The 21,969-nt window shown below is 39.5% G+C and overlaps 4 protein-coding genes and 1 long non-coding RNA gene across 5 annotated transcripts; 1 reads left to right on the top strand and 4 right to left on the bottom strand.

The window, feature by feature from the left end:
* Positions 1-437: 437 nt before the first annotated feature.
* On the bottom strand, positions 438-2,533 carry LOC110725072. Its single transcript, XM_021904544.1, has 4 exons — positions 1,786-2,533; positions 1,320-1,570; positions 906-1,166; positions 438-803 (listed from the first exon to the last, which is right to left on the bottom strand). The coding sequence occupies exons 1-4, from the start codon at positions 2,531-2,533 to the stop codon at positions 438-440; spliced, it is 1,626 nt and encodes a 541-aa protein (XP_021760236.1).
* A 3,545-nt stretch (positions 2,534-6,078) lies between these two features.
* Positions 6,079-6,918, bottom strand: LOC110725040. Its single transcript, XR_002512127.1, has 3 exons — positions 6,821-6,918; positions 6,299-6,730; positions 6,079-6,217 (listed from the first exon to the last, which is right to left on the bottom strand). It is a non-coding gene; the product is annotated as an uncharacterized LOC110725040 (long non-coding RNA).
* A 2,131-nt stretch (positions 6,919-9,049) lies between these two features.
* LOC110725071 (serine/threonine-protein phosphatase 7 long form homolog) lies at positions 9,050-9,604 on the bottom strand. Its single transcript, XM_021904543.1, has one exon. The coding sequence runs from the start codon at positions 9,602-9,604 to the stop codon at positions 9,050-9,052; it is 555 nt and encodes a 184-aa protein (XP_021760235.1).
* Positions 9,605-9,692: 88 nt separating this feature from the next.
* On the bottom strand, positions 9,693-12,254 carry LOC110725070. Its single transcript, XM_021904542.1, has one exon. The coding sequence runs from the start codon at positions 12,252-12,254 to the stop codon at positions 9,693-9,695; it is 2,562 nt and encodes an 853-aa protein (XP_021760234.1).
* Positions 12,255-13,538: 1,284 nt separating this feature from the next.
* LOC110725204 (cytochrome c oxidase assembly protein COX11, mitochondrial-like) lies at positions 13,539-15,810 on the top strand. The gene is made up of 3 exons (XM_021904687.1): positions 13,539-13,882; positions 14,553-14,605; positions 15,703-15,810. Exons 1-3 carry the CDS (start codon positions 13,700-13,702, stop codon positions 15,803-15,805), a joined length of 339 nt encoding a protein of 112 aa, XP_021760379.1. The 5' UTR covers positions 13,539-13,699; the 3' UTR covers positions 15,806-15,810.
* The last annotated feature ends 6,159 nt before the right edge of the window (positions 15,811-21,969 follow it).

Genomic DNA, 21,969 nt, shown 5'->3' with positions numbered 1-21,969 from the left:
CTTCGGGAATACGTTTGCCTTCCATATCTCAACCCAAGCCTGGTGAAAATCATCTAGATTACACCCTTTACCGAGCATGTAGGCTGTTTTGACAGTGTACATGCCATTCTTCGAAAATGCCCATGTTAATTCATCGGTGGGAATTCTTGAACTTAGTGGGATTGCTAAGATGCTTTTAACATCTCTTTCATTGAAATGTTTTTGTATCAAGTCGTAATCCCATACCATATGCTAAAAAGTTATGAGATCGCTGACCTTGGTTACTTCCAACGAAGGATCACTAGTAGCAAACCTGCTACTATCATCACAGAGCCATGGGTCCACCCATATATTAATACTGCTTCCATTCCCAACTCGCCAAAGCATACCTTCTTTCACCAAGGCTTTCGAACCCCATATACTTCTCCATGAGAAGCTACCACCATGTCCCAGATAATTTAAGCGCCAAGGAAGTCCGAATTGTTATAGTATTTAGCCTTCAACACTCGGCTAAGAAGTGAGGTGGTGTTTGTCAACACTCTCCATGCTTGTCTACCTAGAAGGGCCACATTGAAAACTTCTAAATCTCGGAACCCCATGCCTCCTAAACATTTAAGAGTACACATTGAGTCCCAACTCTTCCAATGTATGCGCTTTCGATCCTCACTTTGGCCCCACCAAAAGTTAGCCATAGCTGAATGAATCTTTCTCACCACCTCTATGGGAAATTTGTACACACCCATAAGGTAGGTAGGAATCGCTTGGATTAAGGACTTCAAAAGAATTTCTTTCCCAGCTTGGGATAGCATCTTTTCCTTCCAACCCTGCAATTTTTTCCACACCCTATCAAGAACCGCTTTAAAAATTCCTCTTTTCGATCTCCCCAGGATATTCGGAATGCCTAGGTATTTATCATGGCAATCTACCTGTTTCATATTCAGAATCCCCAAAATCTCTGTTTTTTGCTCAGTTTTCACCCCTCTGCTAAAAGATACTTCCGACTTTTCGTAGTTAATTTTTTGCCCTGATGCTGCTTCGTACTGGTTGAGAATATCAACAATGTTTGAGCATTCCTGTCGGGTAGCTCTAGTAAAGAGTAAACTGTCATCTGCAAAGAGAAGATGAGAAATTTCCGGACCCTTTCTGCTAGCCTTCACACCATGAATATCCCCTTTTTCTGCCTTACTCTGAATCATATGAGAAAAAGTGTCAGCCACAATAATGAATAAGTAAGGAGAAAGAGGGTGACCTTGCCGTAAACCTCTAGTAGGGGACACCACTCCACACACCTCCCCATTAATTACAAAGGAATATTTTACCGATGTTACGAGCCGCATTACCAAGTTGACCCATCTCCCATCAAAACCCATTTTTAACAATAGTTGCCGTAAAAAACCCCATTCAACCCGATCATAAGCCTTGCTCATGTCTAGCTTCATAGCGATATGGCCCTTTCGCCCCTTACTTCTCTTCTTCATAGAATGGAAACATTCTAAAGCAATAAGAGCATTATCAGTAATCAAACGACTCGGAACAAAGGCACTCTGATTTTCAGAAATAATCTCTTTTAACACATCTTTCAACCTAATCACTAGACATTTTAAGACAAGTTTATACAGTACATTACAGAGGCTAATAGGGCGGAAATCCACTGCAAATTTGGGTTCTTTAATTTTCGGGATTAGGGCTATGTTGGTTTTATTGACTCTTTCCGGCAAAGAATTCCCATTTAGAATACCAACAACAAAATTTGCAACGTCATCACCAACTATATGCCAAAAACGTTGATAAAAATAGCATGCATACCGTCCGGACCCGGGGCTTTGCTAGGGTGCATTTGCTTAAGAGCCAACTGAACATCTTCCTTCGTATATGGTCTCGTGAGTCTGTCATTCATGGCCTGTGAAATTACAGCTCGTACTTTGGTGAGCACGTGGTCAAAGGCAGCATTTGTTGGCTTCGAAGATGTAAAAATATCTTCAAAGTAGTCGCTGACGATGGTGGCTATCTCCTCCTCATCTTCTCTCCAGATACCATTCCCGTCCCAAAGACCACTTATAGTATTCTTTCTTTGACGTTGAGAGGCTTTGTGGTGGAAATATCTCGTGTTTTTGTCCCCTTCCCTTACCTCCGCAACTCTCGATCTTATGTGCCAATATGACTCATATTTTCCTTCTAACTCTTCTAACTTCTGCTCAAGCTCAATGCAAGTTTTACAACTCTCTTCATTGCTCGGCCTTTCTTGTGCCTTTTGAAGAGCATACTCGGTATCTGCTATCTGCTTACCCAGCTTGTTGTAATGTTCATCACTCCACATTTGCAACCTTCTTCCCACCACAGTCACCTTGCCCATTATGTCCGAATTTTCATTCCCCTCCCACGCATCTTTGACAATTTCTTCACAAGCCTCGTCTGTGAGCCAAAAGGTCTCAAATTTGAAACCTTTTTTCTTTTTCTTCTTCTTTTTTGTTGTGAAATCATTGTAGTGGAGTAGAATAGGGGCATGGTCAGATTTGATGCGTATAATGTGGTCTACACAAGCTTCTTTAAACATCTCACACCAAGAAACCGAGCCAAGAAACCTATCCAATCTTTCACGAACCCTTGTTTCCGGATTTCTACCCCGTTCCCAAGTGTACCAAGCACCTCTATATCCCAAGTCTCGCAGTTCACAATCAGAAACTACCCCCTAAAATTCTCCATCTCCTTCCTCTCCCCAAGAGCTCCACCTTCCCTCTCGTCATAAGCTAACAGTTCATTAAAGTCCCCTCCCAGCAAGATTGGAATTTCTTCCTCGCATAACTGGCGAATAAGTCTCCAGGTATGAGCTTTTTCTTTCGTTCTTGCCCAACCATAAATTCCAGCGAACCTCCACTTCAAAATTCCTTCGCTCCAGATATCACCACATATGTGATGTTGAGAGAAGGATGTTAGCCTAAAATCCACCTTTTCCCTCCAATAACCCCCTGAACGACCATTGCTTGAGACCCCAAAATCACCGTGGAATCCCAATACCCCCTTGATGTTTTCTACAATGGTATTCTCAACCATAGTCTCAGCTATGAAGAGAATATCTGGGCTGAATTTTTGACTCCATTTTTGGAGTCTCCGAACTGCTCGGGGGTTGCCCATTCCCCGACAGTTCCATGCAAGGATACTCATTGGGTGAGGCGGGGTTGGTCAATTCCAACCTCCGCCATTGGCCCCACACCATTCAAGTATTTTGTGTAAATGATCTTTTTCCCAACGTGACTGTCTTCCTCCATTTCCCCTGCATCTTCCCTTATTCGTTTTCCCATTTCTACTCGTGTGCCTTCCTTCTTATTCTCACCACCATCATCCCTGCTAACTCTTTTCCACTGTCTCATACCCCCCCTTTTTTCTGCTTTATCATTCTTGCACAGCGATTGTGATACATACTTTGGTATCAGGAGCAGTAGTAGTAATCTTCTCCTCTATCCCAGTATCCTCCCGAGCCAAGGTCCTCTCCTCTGTCCCCTCAGTTGCATTATCCTCTATCCCATCAACAGCTATCAACCGCTGGTTGTCATGAGCATCTGCCCGATCATTCATGGCCTCAATATCTTGCAATATGTCTCTCTGGGCAGTGGTTACACTCTTCACAGCATACCCCTTTCCAGTGTCAAGGTTCTGATTTGGTGGCTTTGTGATAAAGAGTTTTCTCACAGCCTTGCTTAGGTCCCCTGCATCGTCATAATTTTCATTTTTTGTTGCTTTCCATGGAGTGGCAACCCTAAGCTTCTCGCTGAATTTTCAGTGCAACACACTCTCTTCACAATCCTTCTCACCGTGACCTAGCATACCACAAATATAGCAAAATACGGGGAGTCTTTCATACTTGATCGGAACCTCCAACACTCCCCTCCCTGTTCTTATTTCCACAGATTTCTTTAAGGGTTTATTAACATCAATCTTGACTCTAATCCTTAAGGATTTGTTAATCCCAATCACATCAGATTTATCCATCGTGATATACAAACCAAAAATTTTATCCCCTATCCTCCTGGCATTCTCTTCATTACTTCTACCTCTAAAAGGCAAATCATAGACACGTATCCAAAACGGCACAAAATGCAGAGGAATTTCAGAAGGTTTCATGTTACCTGTTGCATCGTCTAATATCATGATGTGATGATCAAAGTGCCAAGGTTGTGACTCCATGACATAATGTTTATCTTTCCAGTGATGAAATTGGAAAAAGAAAGTTTTTTCTCCTATAACATTGGCTTCACAGCCATGCTTAGGGTTTCACAATTTTTTTAGAGTGGTAATTAGGGCATTCGAATTAACGTTTCGAGACGTGTGAATTCTTCCTACTACTGCTAATTCAATCTGAGCCTCTTCATCTTCGCCCCCTCCATCCACCCAATCAATGCCTGACGGTTCTATATTGAGATCAAGAGCAGCGCTTTCCTTCTCTCCAGTTCGAGCCATTGACACGAAGAAGCAGGGTATCAATACTACTGATTAAGCAAAAGTAATTAAACTGAAAGTGATGATTAAACAAACTTCGAGATCGGAGCAAAACCTAGCAAAGGCTAGAAAGAAAACCCTCCTAAGAGAAAACCCTAGAGGGACATTTTTTACTACAATAATTGACACAACTGAAGTTTAGCAATAATCAAATTTGGAAACTAAACCAACAAAGCTAATTAAATTTCAATTCAAATAATAAGTACTAAGTTACACAAGCTTGCAACTGCTAGCCCATTACCAAAAAAACACAATAAAAGCCGCTTTACATACCAACAAGTCAACAACAACATTTAACGGTACAAGTAACAACAACCCAACACACATTGCACAGTCTAATCATACACGACATGTACCTAACCTAACCTACACCACTCCAAAGTGACCAAACAACCTTCTCTCCTACCCATGCCAAACAGAATACTACTCCGTATATTACTATGTGTTGCAATTGATACTTTCTCTATTTTACAAATATTGCAATAAGGATGAAATTACGCATTGTATAACACATTTTATGTGTTAAATATCCATAATTATATCCCTCTATCCCATAATATAGTTCCTGTTTTCCTATTTGGAGATCTAAAATGTTGTTCTTGTTTCTATTTTTGGATAGTATGTAAAGACCATTATACTCTCATTTTCTTAACTTTATTCATTGTATTTCCAAAATTAATCTTGAATTTTGCAGATACCTTGTACTTTTTTCCACTTTCTCTCTCTAACTTACTTTTCCCTTTTATTAATGTAGTTCATCCACTTTTTCCTCCTATTTCTTAAATATCGTGAAAAAACACAAACAAGCGAGCTCTTTCCCAAATTAATGTCAAGAATTACCGCAATTCCCAAACTACAGCCTCTTCTTTTTATTTTCCCATTCTACCGTCCAAGTAAGCACTGGTTAAAAAATCGGTTTTTTTTTTTCCGGTCTAGGGTAAACCGCTACTTCAAGTAGCGGTTTCTTTGCAATAAACCGCCACTTCAAGTAGCGGTTTCTTAGTTTAAAACCGCTACTTCAAGTAGCGGTTTACCCTGGACTGGTTTTTTTTTCAAACTTACATAATCATTCAAAAAAAAACCTGCAAGTTGTGTACCTGTAAAACATGAGATATATAGCATATTTTCAACACAACCACCACAAATAACAAGTTTATGAAGATCTAAGGAAGTCGAAATTGCAAAGTCGAATATTTTTCAATTGATTAAATATAACAAAATCCAATTCTAAGCATTTACAAAAAAATTAGTTTAGTTCCAAAATATACACTTAGCTCGGGCGTTGCTTCTTCCCATGAGGTGACGATGAAGATGATGCAGCTGTCTCCTCTGGAATGTCATCCAGGCCAACTCCAACCCCAGACGTAGTGTTGCTACGCCGTTGGTTTCTCTGATACTGGCGATGCACCAGTGGAGGAGATGTCATGATAGTATGCTGAGAAGGAGGAGGTTCATGCAAGAGAGGGCGAATGTGAGTCGGTGGACGGAAGGCACGTGCTGAATGGCCTCCACGATGAGGTGGTGGTCTGATCGGCCTAGTGTGCACAGTAGAAGATGAGGACGTGGACGGTCAAGGCAGCTGAATAAGGTGTGACTGCCCCACCCTAGACAAGGTTTGCCCACAAAATGATGTAAAACCCTGCATCGTCTGTATGGCAAATGGTATAGCCGTCTCTGGTGGCAAGTGGGAGATGGTCTCAGTAGCTCCCGATAGCTGGACGTGCAAATCAGCAAATGCATGTGCCTACATTGAAGTGTAGTTTTAATGTTAGTAAAATGAAATCAAAAACGTAAGAACTAGATTGAAATAAAGTGAAGTTCATACAAGCAGGAGGTCAGAGGTAGCTGGCTGGTAATGACTTGGGGGGTGCTCCTGCGAAGGTGGAGTAATGACCAATCTCGTGATGCGACGGTACCAAGCCATTTACTCTGTCATGGCCGGGGAAGAAGTCCTAGTGAACGGGTATCCCTGGACGACTAATGCCTCTCGTCGACTCCACTCGTGTACATGGTCCGAATGCCGAATCTCCCAATTACGCTGTCCCCTTCGATCCTTCCTGTGTAGAGCAACGTCCGTGTCTACATCCTGTGGGATCGGCTGGTCTAACCCGAACTGACGAAGGACTCGGTCTGGGAGGTGGAACTCAACGACGTCAAAGCATATCAGAGGTGCCCGTGTACGCCAAATGTGCATGTCTGAGCGACAAATCTTCGGAAGTCGATCCATCACCGCCTCAGCATATGGCTGTCAAATCATCTAATTCCCAAAACAAGTATGTCAACATGTATATGACTAACATAATGGAAGAAAAACAATGCACTAAAAAAAAAGAAACACCGATTGTACCTGGTCCTCGCGCTGATGGTCAAACGCATCTCTGTAGTATGGTAGTCCAGAAGCAGTATGCGCACACGATAGATGGACACGTAACTGACAAGCGCACATTAGGGCGCGCTTTAAGGCATATAAATGGGTGATTTTGGATGTATTTAGGCCCGTTTTGGTCGTTTATTGCCTTGTTACACTTGTTTCCTTCATATTACGTGCTTCACGGGTTTCGGTCTGTTTTTGGTGTGTTAACAGGTATAGTTGACCAAGTTATGTCGAGTCCCGAACCATTGGTGCGTAATCAGGCTATTATCGATCCTAGTCCACCAAGCTAAGGCTTTGCTGCGGTTCTCAAGGCCTTGAAAGGCAAGTTAAGTAGCAGGCAAGGCAGAACAGTTCACAAATATGACACCTGTTCACTATTTTGCTCACAACTTTCGGTATACAAATGATAATGGAGTGATTCTAATTGCATTGGAAAGTAGACTTGAAGAGCTTTCCAAAGATATATTTCACGCCTCAAACAGAGCTCTGGATAAGAAGTTGTGACTGTTTTAAGAAGACCAAAGTGTCTGCAACCTTCCTGCCTATGCTGCACGGCCGTGCCACTTTTAGCATGGCCGTGCCAGGCATTAGCACGGCCATGCCAAGCCAATTTCCATGCCCGTGCCAGTGCCAGATTCAGCACGGCCGTGCCAGGCATTAGCACGGCCGTGCCAAATTCAGCACGGCCGTGCCATAATTGAAGATATTGGGATCAGCTACTGCCATGCTTGCACGGCCGTGCCACTTCCAGCACGGCCGTGCCGATTCACGAAGGGCAGCCTGCGATTTACTTTCCGATTTAAAACATATATATATAGCCCGATTGTAAGGGTTAAGGGAGAGTTTTTAGAGATAGTTTTTGAGAGCCTTTGTAGAGAGTTATTGGAGAACGTTCTTAGTTTTAGATATTCATTAGTTTTCTTAGAGATTATTCTATCGATTTTAGTTTTCTTGGATTGATTTGAAGCAAGATTTGTGAAGATTCTTTGTATTATTCATTGACGACGGATATCAAAGTTCTGAACTTTTCCATTGATTCGCATCAATACAATTGGTATTATTCATTCTTGTTTATTAATCAAGCTTTATTATTCCTTAATCAGAATTCATGTTTATATCTACTATGCTTTTGGAATTCATTATTGCTTTGATTATGAATATGTGTGAGTAGTCTCCTAGCTAGGGTTTCGGGATGAAACCCGGCCTAGGTAATCTATGTAATTGAGGATTGATTTTGATAAACGGATTGTGATTAAATTGATTATATGCGATTGCATGTTAATTCATTATAATAGGAGTAGCTAACCTAGAATCTTGAATTTGATTGCATGATATTCTTGATTTGAACAAGAGATTGTGAATTGAGTATTTCATTATTGAATGTGGTTTGGTTATGTATCGAGTAATGTTAAGTGCATGAGAAATCCAAGCTTAGTATTGCCCGTTGTCTTCCTATCACATGATATTGATCAGACTTATAGTCTTTGCATATCCCGTTTGTCTCTGTGATTCCTTGTTGCTTAGTTACCAATGGTTAGGCGGATTCCCGTTCTCCCTAGTGTCTTAGTTTATTGATTTATTCCATCTTATTAGTAGTATTTTAGAACACCATTTTCCATTGATTTCGAACTAGCTTAGGTTTAAGATTGATTTGCAATTACTCTCGTTCCTCGTGGACCGAACCTTTATTTGCCATTGTACTTGGTTATAGGGTGTTCGTATAAGTATTGTTTGATTGAGAGTTAGATTGTAGCGACCGATTTAACCCTCGTCAGTAACCACCTGTAAAGACTCGTTAATAATAATTCTTGAAAGATAGAACTGTAAGAACATGAACTTGAAGCAAACACTGTACCTGCACGCCAAAGGGTCAACACCTCGCTAATGCTGAGTCCCCAAAATGTCATCCTCATCCTCATCCTCAGGGTCCTCCTGTGGCGGATCTCAAGGCCTCCTAATGTATGGTCGGCCAATAGTAATATGCTCCCACGACCACAACTGTAGTAGGATGAGTGGGCCTCCAATCTGTCTCGAATCTCGCTGACATGCTCGACATAGCTGCCGGTACAAAAAACCAAGAGTCGCACTCCCCCAGCTGTAGGTCGAAGCTGTCTCCCAGTCTCGAAGGAACGACAAGTAGTAGAGTGACACAGCATCGCCACTCTTGTCGGCGAATAGAATAGATCCCATGAGAGTGAGAATTTAAGCACGGCTATGGTGCTGAACTGTCAAGTCATCAGCTCCCTCTGGCATCTGTGAGAAGTGACGTCTGAGCCACGTCAACTTCAAAGTAGATCCCTCCAGAAACGGCTTATCGTTATCATCATGGCCAGGTCGAACTCCCAGCAACTCCTCAACTAGGTCATGCCATCCCTCAAATGGAGGTCCAATGACAGGAGGGCCGTGCACTCTCAGACCTAACAGGACGGCGACATCCTGTAAAGTTATGGTGGCCTCACCTACCACTACGTGAAAAGTATGTGTCTCCTGCCTCCACCTCTCAACAAACGCCGTAAGAAGAGATCGATCAAGCAAAAACCCTCCTCCCAAAATCCTATGTACACCGTAAAACCGAGAAAGCCTAACATACTCTAGTACTCCGCCCTCTACCCTCCACTCACGTCCCACGCTGACCATATGCTCCCTAACTAAGAGAACTCTATCAGCTATGCCACTCCAAACATCGTGGCTCCTATGGGAAGTCTGCAACCGTAGAACAGATGGATCAACTGGGCCTGGACGAATCACCGGCTCCATGGGACCTACACGATAACATAAAATTGAATTAATGTTAAGCGTTCGAGAAAAAACATAAATATTAAACAAGAATATATAAATAATCATGTTACCCAGATGATCCAACACCACCAATAAGAGTAGGACATGTCTTCTTGTTATGCCCAAGTCGCCGACAAACACTGCATGCCTTCTTCACACGATAGGGACGCTCATCCATTTCATTTCGAATTCTAGTGGACCGTCGGCCTGAGCCTCTTTTCAAATCTGGGTTGGCCATAGTAGTAGGCCCATTGTAAGCTGACCAGTGGCAAGGATCAGGAACTGGTGCGAAACACTTCGCGTATGAACGCCTATATTCGGCGGTCATGAAAAAAGAATCCACAAAGTCTGCATGTGATAGGCTTCGATGACGACAAACTGCTAGGACATGAGAGCATGGGAGCTTGTATATTCTCAATTTCTCACAAGTACATGTCTTGCTCAACAGATTCACAGTGTGGGAGTTACCACCTTTACCAGCTTTTCTCCTTCCACGACCGGTCCTAACCTGATACAACCCGATGGCATCATAGTCAAAAGCAATAACCTCATGGTGCGTGGCTTTCTCCATGTTGGCTTCTATTGTCTTCATAGCCTTTTCCGATAACTCATGGCCCTCTTCAAGTCTTCTTTTACTCCAACTTCTTTTAGTTGCAAAATAGGAGTTAACTCGAAAAAAGGTCATTTGCACTAAAGCGGTTATCGGGAGACATCGAGCCCCCTTTAAGACTCCGTTGAAAACTTCCAACATGTTTGTAGTCTTCACACCAAACCTGAAACCACCATCATGATGAATGGACCACTTACTGTACGGAATTTCCATCAAGTACCTACGGGCCTCTACATTCAAGTCACCAATTTTGTTGATGTAGTAATCAAACTTCTTCTTCTGCCTTGCAGTAGCTGCTTTGCCAAAGAGGTTCTTTATGACGACACTTTTAAATTTTGAGTTCACATTAGAAGCCAAGTGTCGTGTACAGTACTTGTGGTAGGCATTGGGCTCCTCCCAACCACTTCCAACTTCTTCCATTGCTGCTAAAATACCAGCATGTCTGTCAGATATCACACATAGCCCTTTCCTATCTGTAACTCGAGCACGAATACAAGCCATGAACCAAGACCAGCTATCATTGTTCTCTCCTTCGACAACCGCAAAAGAGAGGGGGAATAGTTGAAAATTGGCATCCGTTCCCATAGCAATAAGTAGAGTGCCTTTGTATTTGCCATATAAATGAGTGCCATCAATGGTGATAAGGGGTCTGCAGTGACGGAATCCATCAATACATGGCTTGAATGCCCAAAAGACTCGTTGAAAAACATGTGTTCCAGGAACCTTACTCTCTAACAACCTCCACTCAACAACAGTTCCAGGATTTGATTCCTTGAGAGCTTGCATGTACTTAGGCAACTGTTCATATGAACCCTCCCAATCCCCATAAATGAGTTTTATTGCCTTTTGTTTCACTAGCCATGCTCTCTTGTAGGTTATTTGGAATCCATCAAATTTCTCTTTCACAAGTTGCACCATTGTCTTGATTTTCAATGAAGGATCAACGCGAATGACAGCTAGAAGAGCATTGCAAACGAACTCGGAAGTGAGTAGCTTATGATCTCCCGAGTCGATGTCACCAACACAGTTACTTGCATGAGGGTCGTTGTACCTCACAATTTTAAACGTAGAGAGTGTTGGATCTTTCACTCCTCTAAGCCTCCACGAACAACTACATTGTTCTTTCCTCTTGCACTCAACAACATATTTCTCTGGCTCTGCCTCCACAACTCGAATTGTTTGATTTCTAGCTATGGAGTAAGATTTCACAACATCTTTCAGTTGTTGCAATGAGTCAAACTGTTGTCCAACCTCAAATTCTCCCCCATTGTTATATGTCTCATTTCCTAACCAAGACATCCATGAGTTATTCAAACGAGGATCAACTTGCGCCACTTCATTGAAGTCTAAAGTGGGGGCGCTTCCTTTAATTGCCTTATCACGAGCTTCAATTACCTCTTCATCATCATCTTCATCAGTGTCATTAATCTCTGCATTGCCAAATACATCAACATTGTTTGGGTCAAGAGAATCAAGAATGCCTTGTGGTTGTGTGCTTGTTGAGGTTCCAACATTAGGCGATGAGGCCGGAGACCTAAACTGTAACAGATGGTCATTGACATAATGTGGATCAACAAGCATTCTTGTGAATGACCCTATGCCCACACTTTGATGACCAGTGGAAAACAGTTGATCCACACTACCAAAAAAATCCATCCCCGGAAAGGAACCAGTGTTAGTTTGCACAACTGGCTCCTTTGGAACTTGTTCAATGAACAATTGCATTGCAACAGAAGACCTCTGAGTCACAGCAATCCACATAGCTCTAAGAGCGTTGTCGTCATTTAACGGAATTGCAACATATGCCCCAGCCATAGGATAACGCATAACCACCTTCAACTCCACACCTCTAGGATCAACACTCAATTCTTCGTATAGCTTGTTCAGAACTTGTGAATATGTCATCGCAGCATGTCCAAAAACAAATTTTTGATTCCCACCCCTATACGTTATATCGCTATCTTTGTGGACAATTTCTCCACCCCAATAGCAATATAGAGGGTAGTTCGGAACCTCCATGTTTCATTCTAGAAAAGACCATTATTAATCAAAGATATTAGATTGCAAAAATTCATTAACAGTGTGGCAATGTCCTAACATCAAGCAAGCAAACTACACAATTATAGCAACCTAACTGAGCTATGAAGGTCTTAATACCTCTTGAAGCTCAACATGGGCATAAGTCATGACTACATGTACTTTGTGTATAGAAGCTCTATTTTCACTTTCAAAATCAGCAATTATAGCAACCTAAACTGAGTAATGTGATCGAAACCATTAATAAATCTACAAGGGTTATATGTAAGGTAAGTAAATCAAAGCTCATGATATGTTATAAACACAATAATACCTCACTCTTTTTACACTAAGGGAAGAAGAAAGTAAAAGGAGCCCTACGTTTATCACAAACAACCAAAACCAACAACAACAACACATACATACAATTCTGAAACTCAATAACAACAACAAATCCAATAATTGAATACAAAAAATAATTAGGGCACTTACCACAAACAAGAACAACAACACGTTTCTTCTGAAATTAGCGAAGCCGACCACTAAAGTCGAACCCTCGGCGTCAACAGCGGCGGCCTTCGTTGCTGAGGAATGCTCCGGCGGCGTCGGTGGATTCCTTGGCTGCGCCGACTTCCGTTAAAGGAGGTATGATTTTGGTGGAAGGCGTGGATGGGATTTTGGTGAAAAGACGAAATTGAAAGAGGAAAGTGAAACCGCGAAATTATACCTGCTAGAATACCGCTACTTGAAGTAGCGGTTTATTAAACAAAAACCGCTACCTGAAGTAGCGGATTATTTAAAAAAAACCGCTACTTGAAGTAGCGGTTTATTAGTAAAAACCGCTACTTCAGGTAGCGGTTTTGCTGTAGACCGGATTTAAAATTTCTTCCCCCTGAACCGGTGACGTGGACGGTACTTTGGGAATTCTTAAAACTTTGGCTGCAATTTGGGAATTGCGGTTATTCGTAACATTAATTTGGGAAAGAGCTCCAAACAAGCACTATATTATGAAAAGGAAGGAGTATAAGAGTAAAAATTATGAAAAAGTTAATATTTGAAATTATATTATATCCAAGTTTTCAGGAGATTGAATATAAGAGGGAAAATCTTGCAGAATTAATCAACCATGTCATTTCACCTGCTACCTAGAAGAATTTTGCCTCATGTACTCAACCACAATTCACAATCCCCCATTTCTCAATTCCAGTAAGTGTTAGCTAATTTTTACTTTGTTTTTGATTTCTGCAAGCTAAATTCAATATTATTATTATTATTATTATTTTTTTTTTTTTTTTTTTTTTTGATTTTGGTGTAGGAAATTATTTCAATCAATTGGACCAAGTAGTTATGAGATTAGGCGAGGATTTAGATATAATTCATGACCAATTACCAGGAATTGTCAATTTTCTGTTAGAAATGTTCATATTGTTCAAAGATATTATCCCATTATGTTCGAGCCGAGGCGTAATTTTGCATCCTATAATGTTGTTCAAGAGAAGAAATCCCGAAAGATGTTGTATTATTTGACTGCTTTGGTGTTTGGAATGGTGGGATGCTCATATGCTGTTGTCCCCTTGTATAGGAGATTTTGCGAAGCTACTGGTTATGGTGGTACCGTTCAACGTCGTGAGGTGATACTTTTTCATTGATTTTGTATTGAATTATTGATGTATGGTTTGGGGAATACTAGTCGCGCATACTATTTTGGAGTGTTCAGGAAAAAAAAAAAAAACTGTTATATTAACTTATATAAGTTCTTCATCAATATGCCTCTATACACTTGTATGTTGTTTGAAGAACAACCGGTATAAATTTTGCTTACTGTTCTATGTCAAGTGGTTATTTTGTGATGATCAGCAACTCATTTCAAGCTTTCGTTGTTCAATAAATCTTGCAATGTGAAGGAGGGTGACTTGGGATTGATTTAGTCAAGCACGAAAAATTTGTAATAATGTGTTCGAACATTGTGACTGTTATGTTGCATCAAGTCTTATACTTGGTATTATAATTATTGTGGGTTTGTCACTTTGTTGTATAGTGATGATTCCAGCTCTTAAAAAGTTTATACTGGCATGAGTGACCCCCCACTTTTTTTTTATTTTTTCTTTTTTTTGGGAAGAGATCACTAGCTAAATTTATGCAGTAATGCAACAGTGAAGAGGGAGGGTAGTGCCATTATATTTGAAAAATTGGCTAAAGTCATCCCTGGTAATCGTATGTAGAAATTAGTTGCCTTTGCTCCTGAGTATCTCCATTACTTTTGGAATAATGAGTATAACTAATTCTGTGCACTTTCTGCAGACTGTAGAAGAAAAGATTGCGAGGCATTCAGAAGATGGTACTGTCACTAAAAGGTCTGGTTTCTCATAGCTGTACATACATTGATTCTTCTCTGCATCTTATTTAAATGTTATAAGGAATGGTGAAGGTTATAATATGAATGTTCAAGGTTTTGCATTTTCAATTGTATGCGCTAAATATGAAGGTTTTGTATCCCTAAATTGTATGTTGAGAAATGCCATCTGTAGAGTTACAGAGAAGGGTTTTCTGCCCGAGGAGTGGGTGGGTGGGTTATTGGCCTGGTGATTCCCTTTGAAATTCCATCTTGAAGGCAAGCATGCATATGGATGGTTAGGAAGGGAATATAAAGGTTAACAATTGTGTGATTGCACTTTCTCCATCAAAAAGTCTTGTGATTTCAACTATCTATGCAGTTTAATTAATTGTTATCCTTGGTAAGAACATTACATAGAAAATCAAAGAATATTTACTAACATGCTAAATCATTAGATCAAAAAACTTGTGAAGATTTTGAGATATCTAAATGATGAAATATCTTTGGCTTTTTCATTCGATTTGAAGCTAAAATGGCATTAATTAGCAGTTTCTCTCTGACACGTATCAATTCTTAGCTAAGCAGTGGTAACTAGTGGCTGAATATGAGCACTAATGGAATTAAGGAATGGGTGATAGCCTAAAGTGGTTCATATGGAGCCAACTTGCTAGCTGTTGTAGCTCTTTTATGTGCAAATTTGACCTTCAATTTTTATTATGCAGGACCAGTATATATAGTTTTAATGAGGAATTAAGTTAGTCTAATGTTGCTTCCGTATGAACGGTGAAGTATGATATAACTGGACTTTGATGAGCTGAGAAAATATTGAGCCTTGGACTTGAAGAGTTTTCTCTCTCAAGATTTCTGTTTCTTAATCTCCTTGGATTTATTGCTATTTATTGTTGATTAAACGTGGTGTGGGTTCAATGATAATTGCTTGCCGTGAATATGTGTAAAATTCAGTTATAACTTACGGAGTACTTAGTACCAAGTAGCTAGCAAGTTGGATCCATGTCCAATTTTTTATTTTCAACCCCCTCCCCATTCCCTTGTCCACGTTTTCTTTTCTTGTTTCTCTGTCAGTTGCTTGAAAGTTTTGAAGTTCTTTTGTTACAGAGAAATTATGGTTCAATTTAATGCCGATGTTGCTGATGGGATGCAGTGGAAATTTACTCCTACTCAAAGAGAGGTATCCATTTCTATAAAGCCTTTACATTAAATTGTGGTTGCAATATACTCTATCAACATGTAACTTTTCACTAATTTTTACTTTCTCTGCAGGTGAGGGTTAAACCAGGAGAAAGACAGAAAGTGCTTTGGCATTTTATACTGCTGAAAATAAAAGTTCAACTCCAATTGTTGGTGTATCCACATATAATGTTACGCCCATGAAGGTAAGAGTTTCTAATAATGTTACCTTTTCTTTTACTTAATTAAGTTTTTGAAGTTAAACCTTGGTTATAATAATATAGCATTATTGACATTATCCTCCAACTGATCACAAGTACACCTGCTACTCTGCCATATATTTGAAAGATCTGAAGTCTCCATGAATTCTCTGTCTGTAGCTAACAGCTAATGCTGAGTTTGGCATCATCATACTTTAGGTCACAATTTTTAATTAGTTGAAAAAGAAAAACACAATGAATGAACTTATTGATTGGAACTTGAATGTCATGACATCTTTAATAAAAATCATAAGCAACCAATGCATGTTTAATACTCCGAATACAGAATCTAAACCCTTAAATTTCTGTAAGACCTTTATCATTCGAGCATGCTGTATGTACCCAATAGGCTTTTAGTGACTTTTGCATTACAATTTTCCTCGTTCTTTTGATTTTAACAGACATTTTGTTACTTCCAATTATTTTAATTTGCCTTCAAGATTTAAATGGATTTGCTTCTTATAGGCAGCGGTGTACTTCAGCAAAATACAGTGCTTTTGCTTTGAGGAGCAGCGACTTCTTCCTGGGGAGCAGGTTGACATGCCTGTAAGTAGTAACAGTTCATAATTTATTTGAGTTCTAAGAATCTGTTATTCAATTGTCGATATAATAAGTAGTGCCAATCAAAATTTACAGGTCTTCTTATACATTGATCCTGAATTCGAGACTGATCCTAGAATGGATGGCATCAACAATATGATCCTATGGTATACGTTTTTCAAGATATCTGAGGAATAAAAGACGAACGGGATCTTGCTTGATTGCAAAGTTGCAGATCATTACTACATTACCTGCTCCATGTTCAGTATGGCTGCAGGCTTCTTAAATCAGGTAGTCATCATCATGGCTAGTTCATTACATTTCTATAACAAGTTTTCCCTCCTATCATCAATACCAGTTTCAAAAGCAGCTAGATTAGAAATCAGATTCTTGTGTGTCATCACATCATTTTTGTTACTTAAGAGGGAATTTTCCTGCAATTTTGGTCTAGAATCTCTAGATGTTAGGTTGTACTGTAACATTTACCAATTAGTCATTACTCATAGTACGTAGATCTCATTCTCTGTCATTTGAAATTGTTTAAAGTACGAGTAATAAGCTTAATTTAATTATAGATGGGCCTTGGGTGTTGTTAAACGTCGTTCGCATTTTACTAGGTGACGTTCACATTTTTTACATGAATTTCCTAAATTGCCCTCCGTATATAAATACTCGATAAACTAAGTTAGGGCTTTACGAGACATTTCCCATCTCACAAAATCACTCTTTGACACTTTCTCTCTCTAAAACCTCCCAAAAAAATCAGAAATTTAAAAAAAAAAAATCAGATTTTTTTTTTTTTAAAAAACAAAATAGTTGAAGGTTACTCAAACACAAGCAAATCGTTGAATCCGACAATGGCAGATCGACGGAGAATTAGGTTGACGTTTGGTGGTCGTGGTGGCGGCGTTAGCGGCGGCCTAAGTTTTTTTTTTTTGGTTTTAAATTTTTGAATTTTGAAAAAAAAAAAAATCTGGACAAGGGTACATCCGCCCAAAAATTCCGGAAGTCAAGAGGAACTTCCGGAAATTTCAGGCGGAAGTGGGGTTTCCGCCTGAAATTTCCGGAAGTTCCCCTGGACTTCCGGAATTTCTGGGCGGAAGTTCAGTTTCTATTACGTTTAAATATAGTTTTTTTCTTTACTTTTTTCGAGTTTTCTATGAAATTATTAAAAATTTAGAATTTTGTTTTTTAAAAAAGTCTAAAATCGGTCCAAAGCAGTCCGGTTCGAATTTTGGGCCGATTTTTTCACTTCAGTTCTAGCTTACTTAGTCCGGTCTTCGGTTTTTGAAATTAAAATTTTCAATCTTAATTAATATTAATTGTTTTTTTTTTTGCCTTTATTAATGTTAAATTGTTATTTGCCTTTAATTTTGGGAAATTCTCTTTGGTAACATTGTAATCCTTAATTTTCTCAGTGCACTAGGCGAAAAATGTAAATCCGCACCGGTTCAAAACCCCTCTTTCGCACCGGTTTTGAACCGGTCCGGATTTGAAGGATGCTAAAAAGAAAAAATTTTCGCACCGGTTCAAAACCAGTAGGAAAACTAAGAATTAGCGCCAAACCGGTGCTAAAACTAAGTGTCGCGCTTTTTATTTTTTGGTTTTAACTACAATTGGCACTGGTTAACCAGTGCCCATTATGCCTTCAAAAAATAACAAAAAATTGCAATTTTTCACTTAACAATCAGCAGACAATGAACATCACCAAAATCGTAATATACATTAATCACACACACACACACACATATACATATATATATATATATATATATATATATATATATATATATATATATATATATATATATATATATTCATCAAATAAATTGTTATTTTACAATTTATTTATAAAAAATAAAAAATAAAAAATAAAAAAGCAACAATAATGAACAACAAAATAATAAAATCCTTGAATCTTGAATCCTTCTTCTATGTGGAGTACTACCTGCATCAATTGACACTACAAGAAAAAGGCCAGATTCCGACGGACACAAAATTCCGCCGGAAATGCTATAAATTCCGGCGGATTTATATTCCGTCGGAAATTTCCGACGGAATTCCTGCGGAATACAAATCCGTCGGAATATATGGGCATTCCGACGGAATTATTCGTTGGAAAATGTATATTCTGACGGAAATAAAATTTCCGACGGAATATTGCGTCGAAACATTAATTTTCCGACAGAATTAAAATCCGTCGGAAAATTAAGTTTCCGACGGAATATTCCGTCGGAACCTTATTTAAAGAAAAAAAATCTTTAAACATTGAAAGTTTGAAACCCTTAACTCCTTCTTCTTTCCCCTTTTTCTTTTTCTCTCCTTATCTCCTTCCTTCCTTCTCTGTCTTTCCCCTTTTCTCTTTCCCACTCCTTATCTCCCTTCTCCTTCCCCTTCTCCTTCTTCTTATCTCCTTCTCTTTCCGGATTTCCCCCTTTTTCTTTCTCTCTCCTTATCTCCTTCATTCCTTCCTTCTCTTTCCCTTCTCCACGGCATCAACAACGGCGCAACAACATCAACGACACCAACACCCATAGCAACGGCACCAACACCCACAGCAACGACCAACATAACCGAGAACCAGCAGCAACGACCGACATCAAGATCTAGGTTTTTTTTTAATTTTTTTTTGGATCTTTACTAATTTCAAAAGATAATTTAAATGTATACATAGTTGTTTTATTTGATTTCATTTTTTTATTTGTATTTTTTTCGGATCTCAATTTGTATTTTTTCGATTTGTATTTTTCGAATCGATTTGTATTTTTCCGATTTGTATGAATCGATTTCATTTTTTCAGTTTTTATTTTTCGAATTGATTTTTTTTTTATTTGGGTTGGGTTGTTGGTGGTGGCTAGACAGGGTGGGTGGTTGGCGTGGGGGAGGTTTGGACTGGTGTGTTAGGTTTACAAGTAATTCTAGAACAAGAACTACTTTAACAATTGTGGGAACAAAACCTAACTATGTATAATTGATAATGAATTATACAAAAATCCAAATACAATTCAATGTATTACAACCAAACACCAAATTACTAAAGAATTACAGAAAATACAATGAAAAACACTAGTTGTGAAAGATAATGTACTTGCCTCTACTCCAAGCTTTAACAATCAACATGAACATGAGAAATCGGTGACCACTTGAGTCTCAATCCTTGATACACTGACTTAGGCGTATGAATACATTCCTAAAGAGTTTAATTTCCCCCACAATGGTGCTTGGGTTTGATCCGGAAATACTCTTTGAGATACAAAAGTCAGCCCAACGTTCTTTGCACTAAGAATCGATGAAAGATGATCAAAACACTAAGAAGGATTAATTGGAAGAGATTTCTCACAAAAGTTTGCGAGAAGTTTGTGAGGAATTATGAAGAATACTTAGGGAGAGAAGAAGAATAATTCTGTTCATATATCGAATCCAAAAAAAACAAGCCTTTTATTAAAGACTTAACCGTCAGAATTTCGCGAAAAACTGGCAGGCGCGGGCGCGCCTCAGAATGGAGCGGGCGCTCCTCTCCTGTACTTCCGAAATTCACTGAGGAAGGCAGAAGGGGGCGCGGTTTAGGCGCGACCCAAGCGCGGGCGCGCCACTTGGACGCGCGGGCGCGCCAACTTTCTTCTTCCAAACCTTCAGATTCCAGAGAGGTCCGCGGTTTAGGCGCGACCTCAGTGCGGGCGCTTCTCATGGTTCGCGAGCGCGCAACCATCAACACTCTAAATCTTCCAACAATCCTCCCCCATTTAGAGTGTTACTTAAAACATTCTCCAGTTCTTACAATTAAACCACATCTCATGCATCAATGTCAATGTCCCTTCGGATTGAATTGACACCTAGTACAACACACTTAACGATGATCATATCCCATGATTTCCATACGGATTGAATCACACGGATATATCCAACCATTCAAAGTTGAAGTACACACAAGACAAATCGAATTAATCATCACTTGACACCTTTAAACAGCCATGTGTCCGTATCTTTCATAAGTTCATCAAAGTCTATATGTCCAACTAGACTTCTTGAAGCGGCTAAACTTCGAACTTATATAGGTAGGTTCTCATATACGTAAATGTGTCCTTGTGACAAGACACTTACATTTAGAGCTTCTCAACTCTAAACCTTTGAGAACTTTAAATGACGCTACCTTACACATCACAAGTACCATAGCAATATGGGTCATCAAATATTGCTAACAAACAACAAAAAATGCAATTCAACCACATTGAATCTAAGACTTGATGTTTCTTCAAGCGTTAGATTGGGTTTCACAGATTTGTGTTTTTGGACATAACCCCATTCCATTCATAGCAAATATGATGGAATGTCTTGGCATTGCCTTTGTAAAGCAATCCGCCAAATTCAACTTTGTTGGAACATAGTCAAGACTTATGACCCCATCATGGATAAGCTCTTTCACTAGGCTATGCCTTAGTGAAATATGGCGAGACTTACCATTGTACACTTGACTATAAGCCTTTATCAACACCGAATTGGAATCACAATGGATTGCCACTGGTGGCATTGGCTTTGACAATAAAGACAACTCTATCATGAGATTCCTCAACCACTCAGCTTCCTTACTAGCTGAAGCAAGAGCTATAAACTCTGCTGCCATAGTGGAATCAGCGATGCAAGTTTGTTTTTTGGAAGACCATGAGATGGCACCTCCTCCAAACATGAATACCCAACCACTTACAGAAGAGTCATCTTTTTTGTAAGTGATCCAACTAGCATCCGAAAATCCTTCTAAAATCGAAGGAAATCCACTATAAGATAGACCATAGTCTAATGTACCCTTAAGGTACCTCAAGACCCTCCTTATTGCAAACCAATGCTGTGCACCCGGGTTACTAGTAAATCTACTTAGTTTTCCCACAGCCAATGCAATATCTGGTCATGTACTAGTCATGGCATACATCAAGGATCCAATTATCCTTGAGTATTCCAATTGGGAAATTGTTTTACCCGAATTCTTAACCAATTTGACATTTGGTTCCATGGGAGTGTTCACGGGACACTTATCAAACATATTAAACCGTTTGATCATTTTCTCAACATAGTGAGATTGACTTAGAATAAGTCTTCCATTGTCCCGAATTATCTTGATGCCTAAAATGACATCCGCCTCCCCCAAATCCTTCATCTGAAAAGATGAGGATAAGAATTCCTTGGTCAATTCTACTTGTTGTAGACTTGTACCAAAGATAAGCATATCATCAACATATAGACAAATGATGACACCATGACCTTTGTCATCAAATTTGCTATATATACACTTATTAGCTTGATTCACCTTGAATCCAAAAGACAAAATTGTGTCATCAAATTTTCGATGCCAATGTTTTGGTGCTTGTTTAAGTCCATACAATGACTTAACCAATTTACACAC

The sequence above is a fragment of the Chenopodium quinoa genome, unplaced genomic scaffold, assembly GCF_001683475.1.
Source record: "Chenopodium quinoa cultivar QQ74 unplaced genomic scaffold, ASM168347v1, whole genome shotgun sequence".
In the NCBI taxonomy this organism is placed as follows: Eukaryota; Viridiplantae; Streptophyta; class Magnoliopsida; order Caryophyllales; family Amaranthaceae; genus Chenopodium; species Chenopodium quinoa.
The sequence above is the reverse complement of the archived record's forward strand: the minus strand, read 5'-3'. Positions and strand labels throughout refer to the sequence as shown.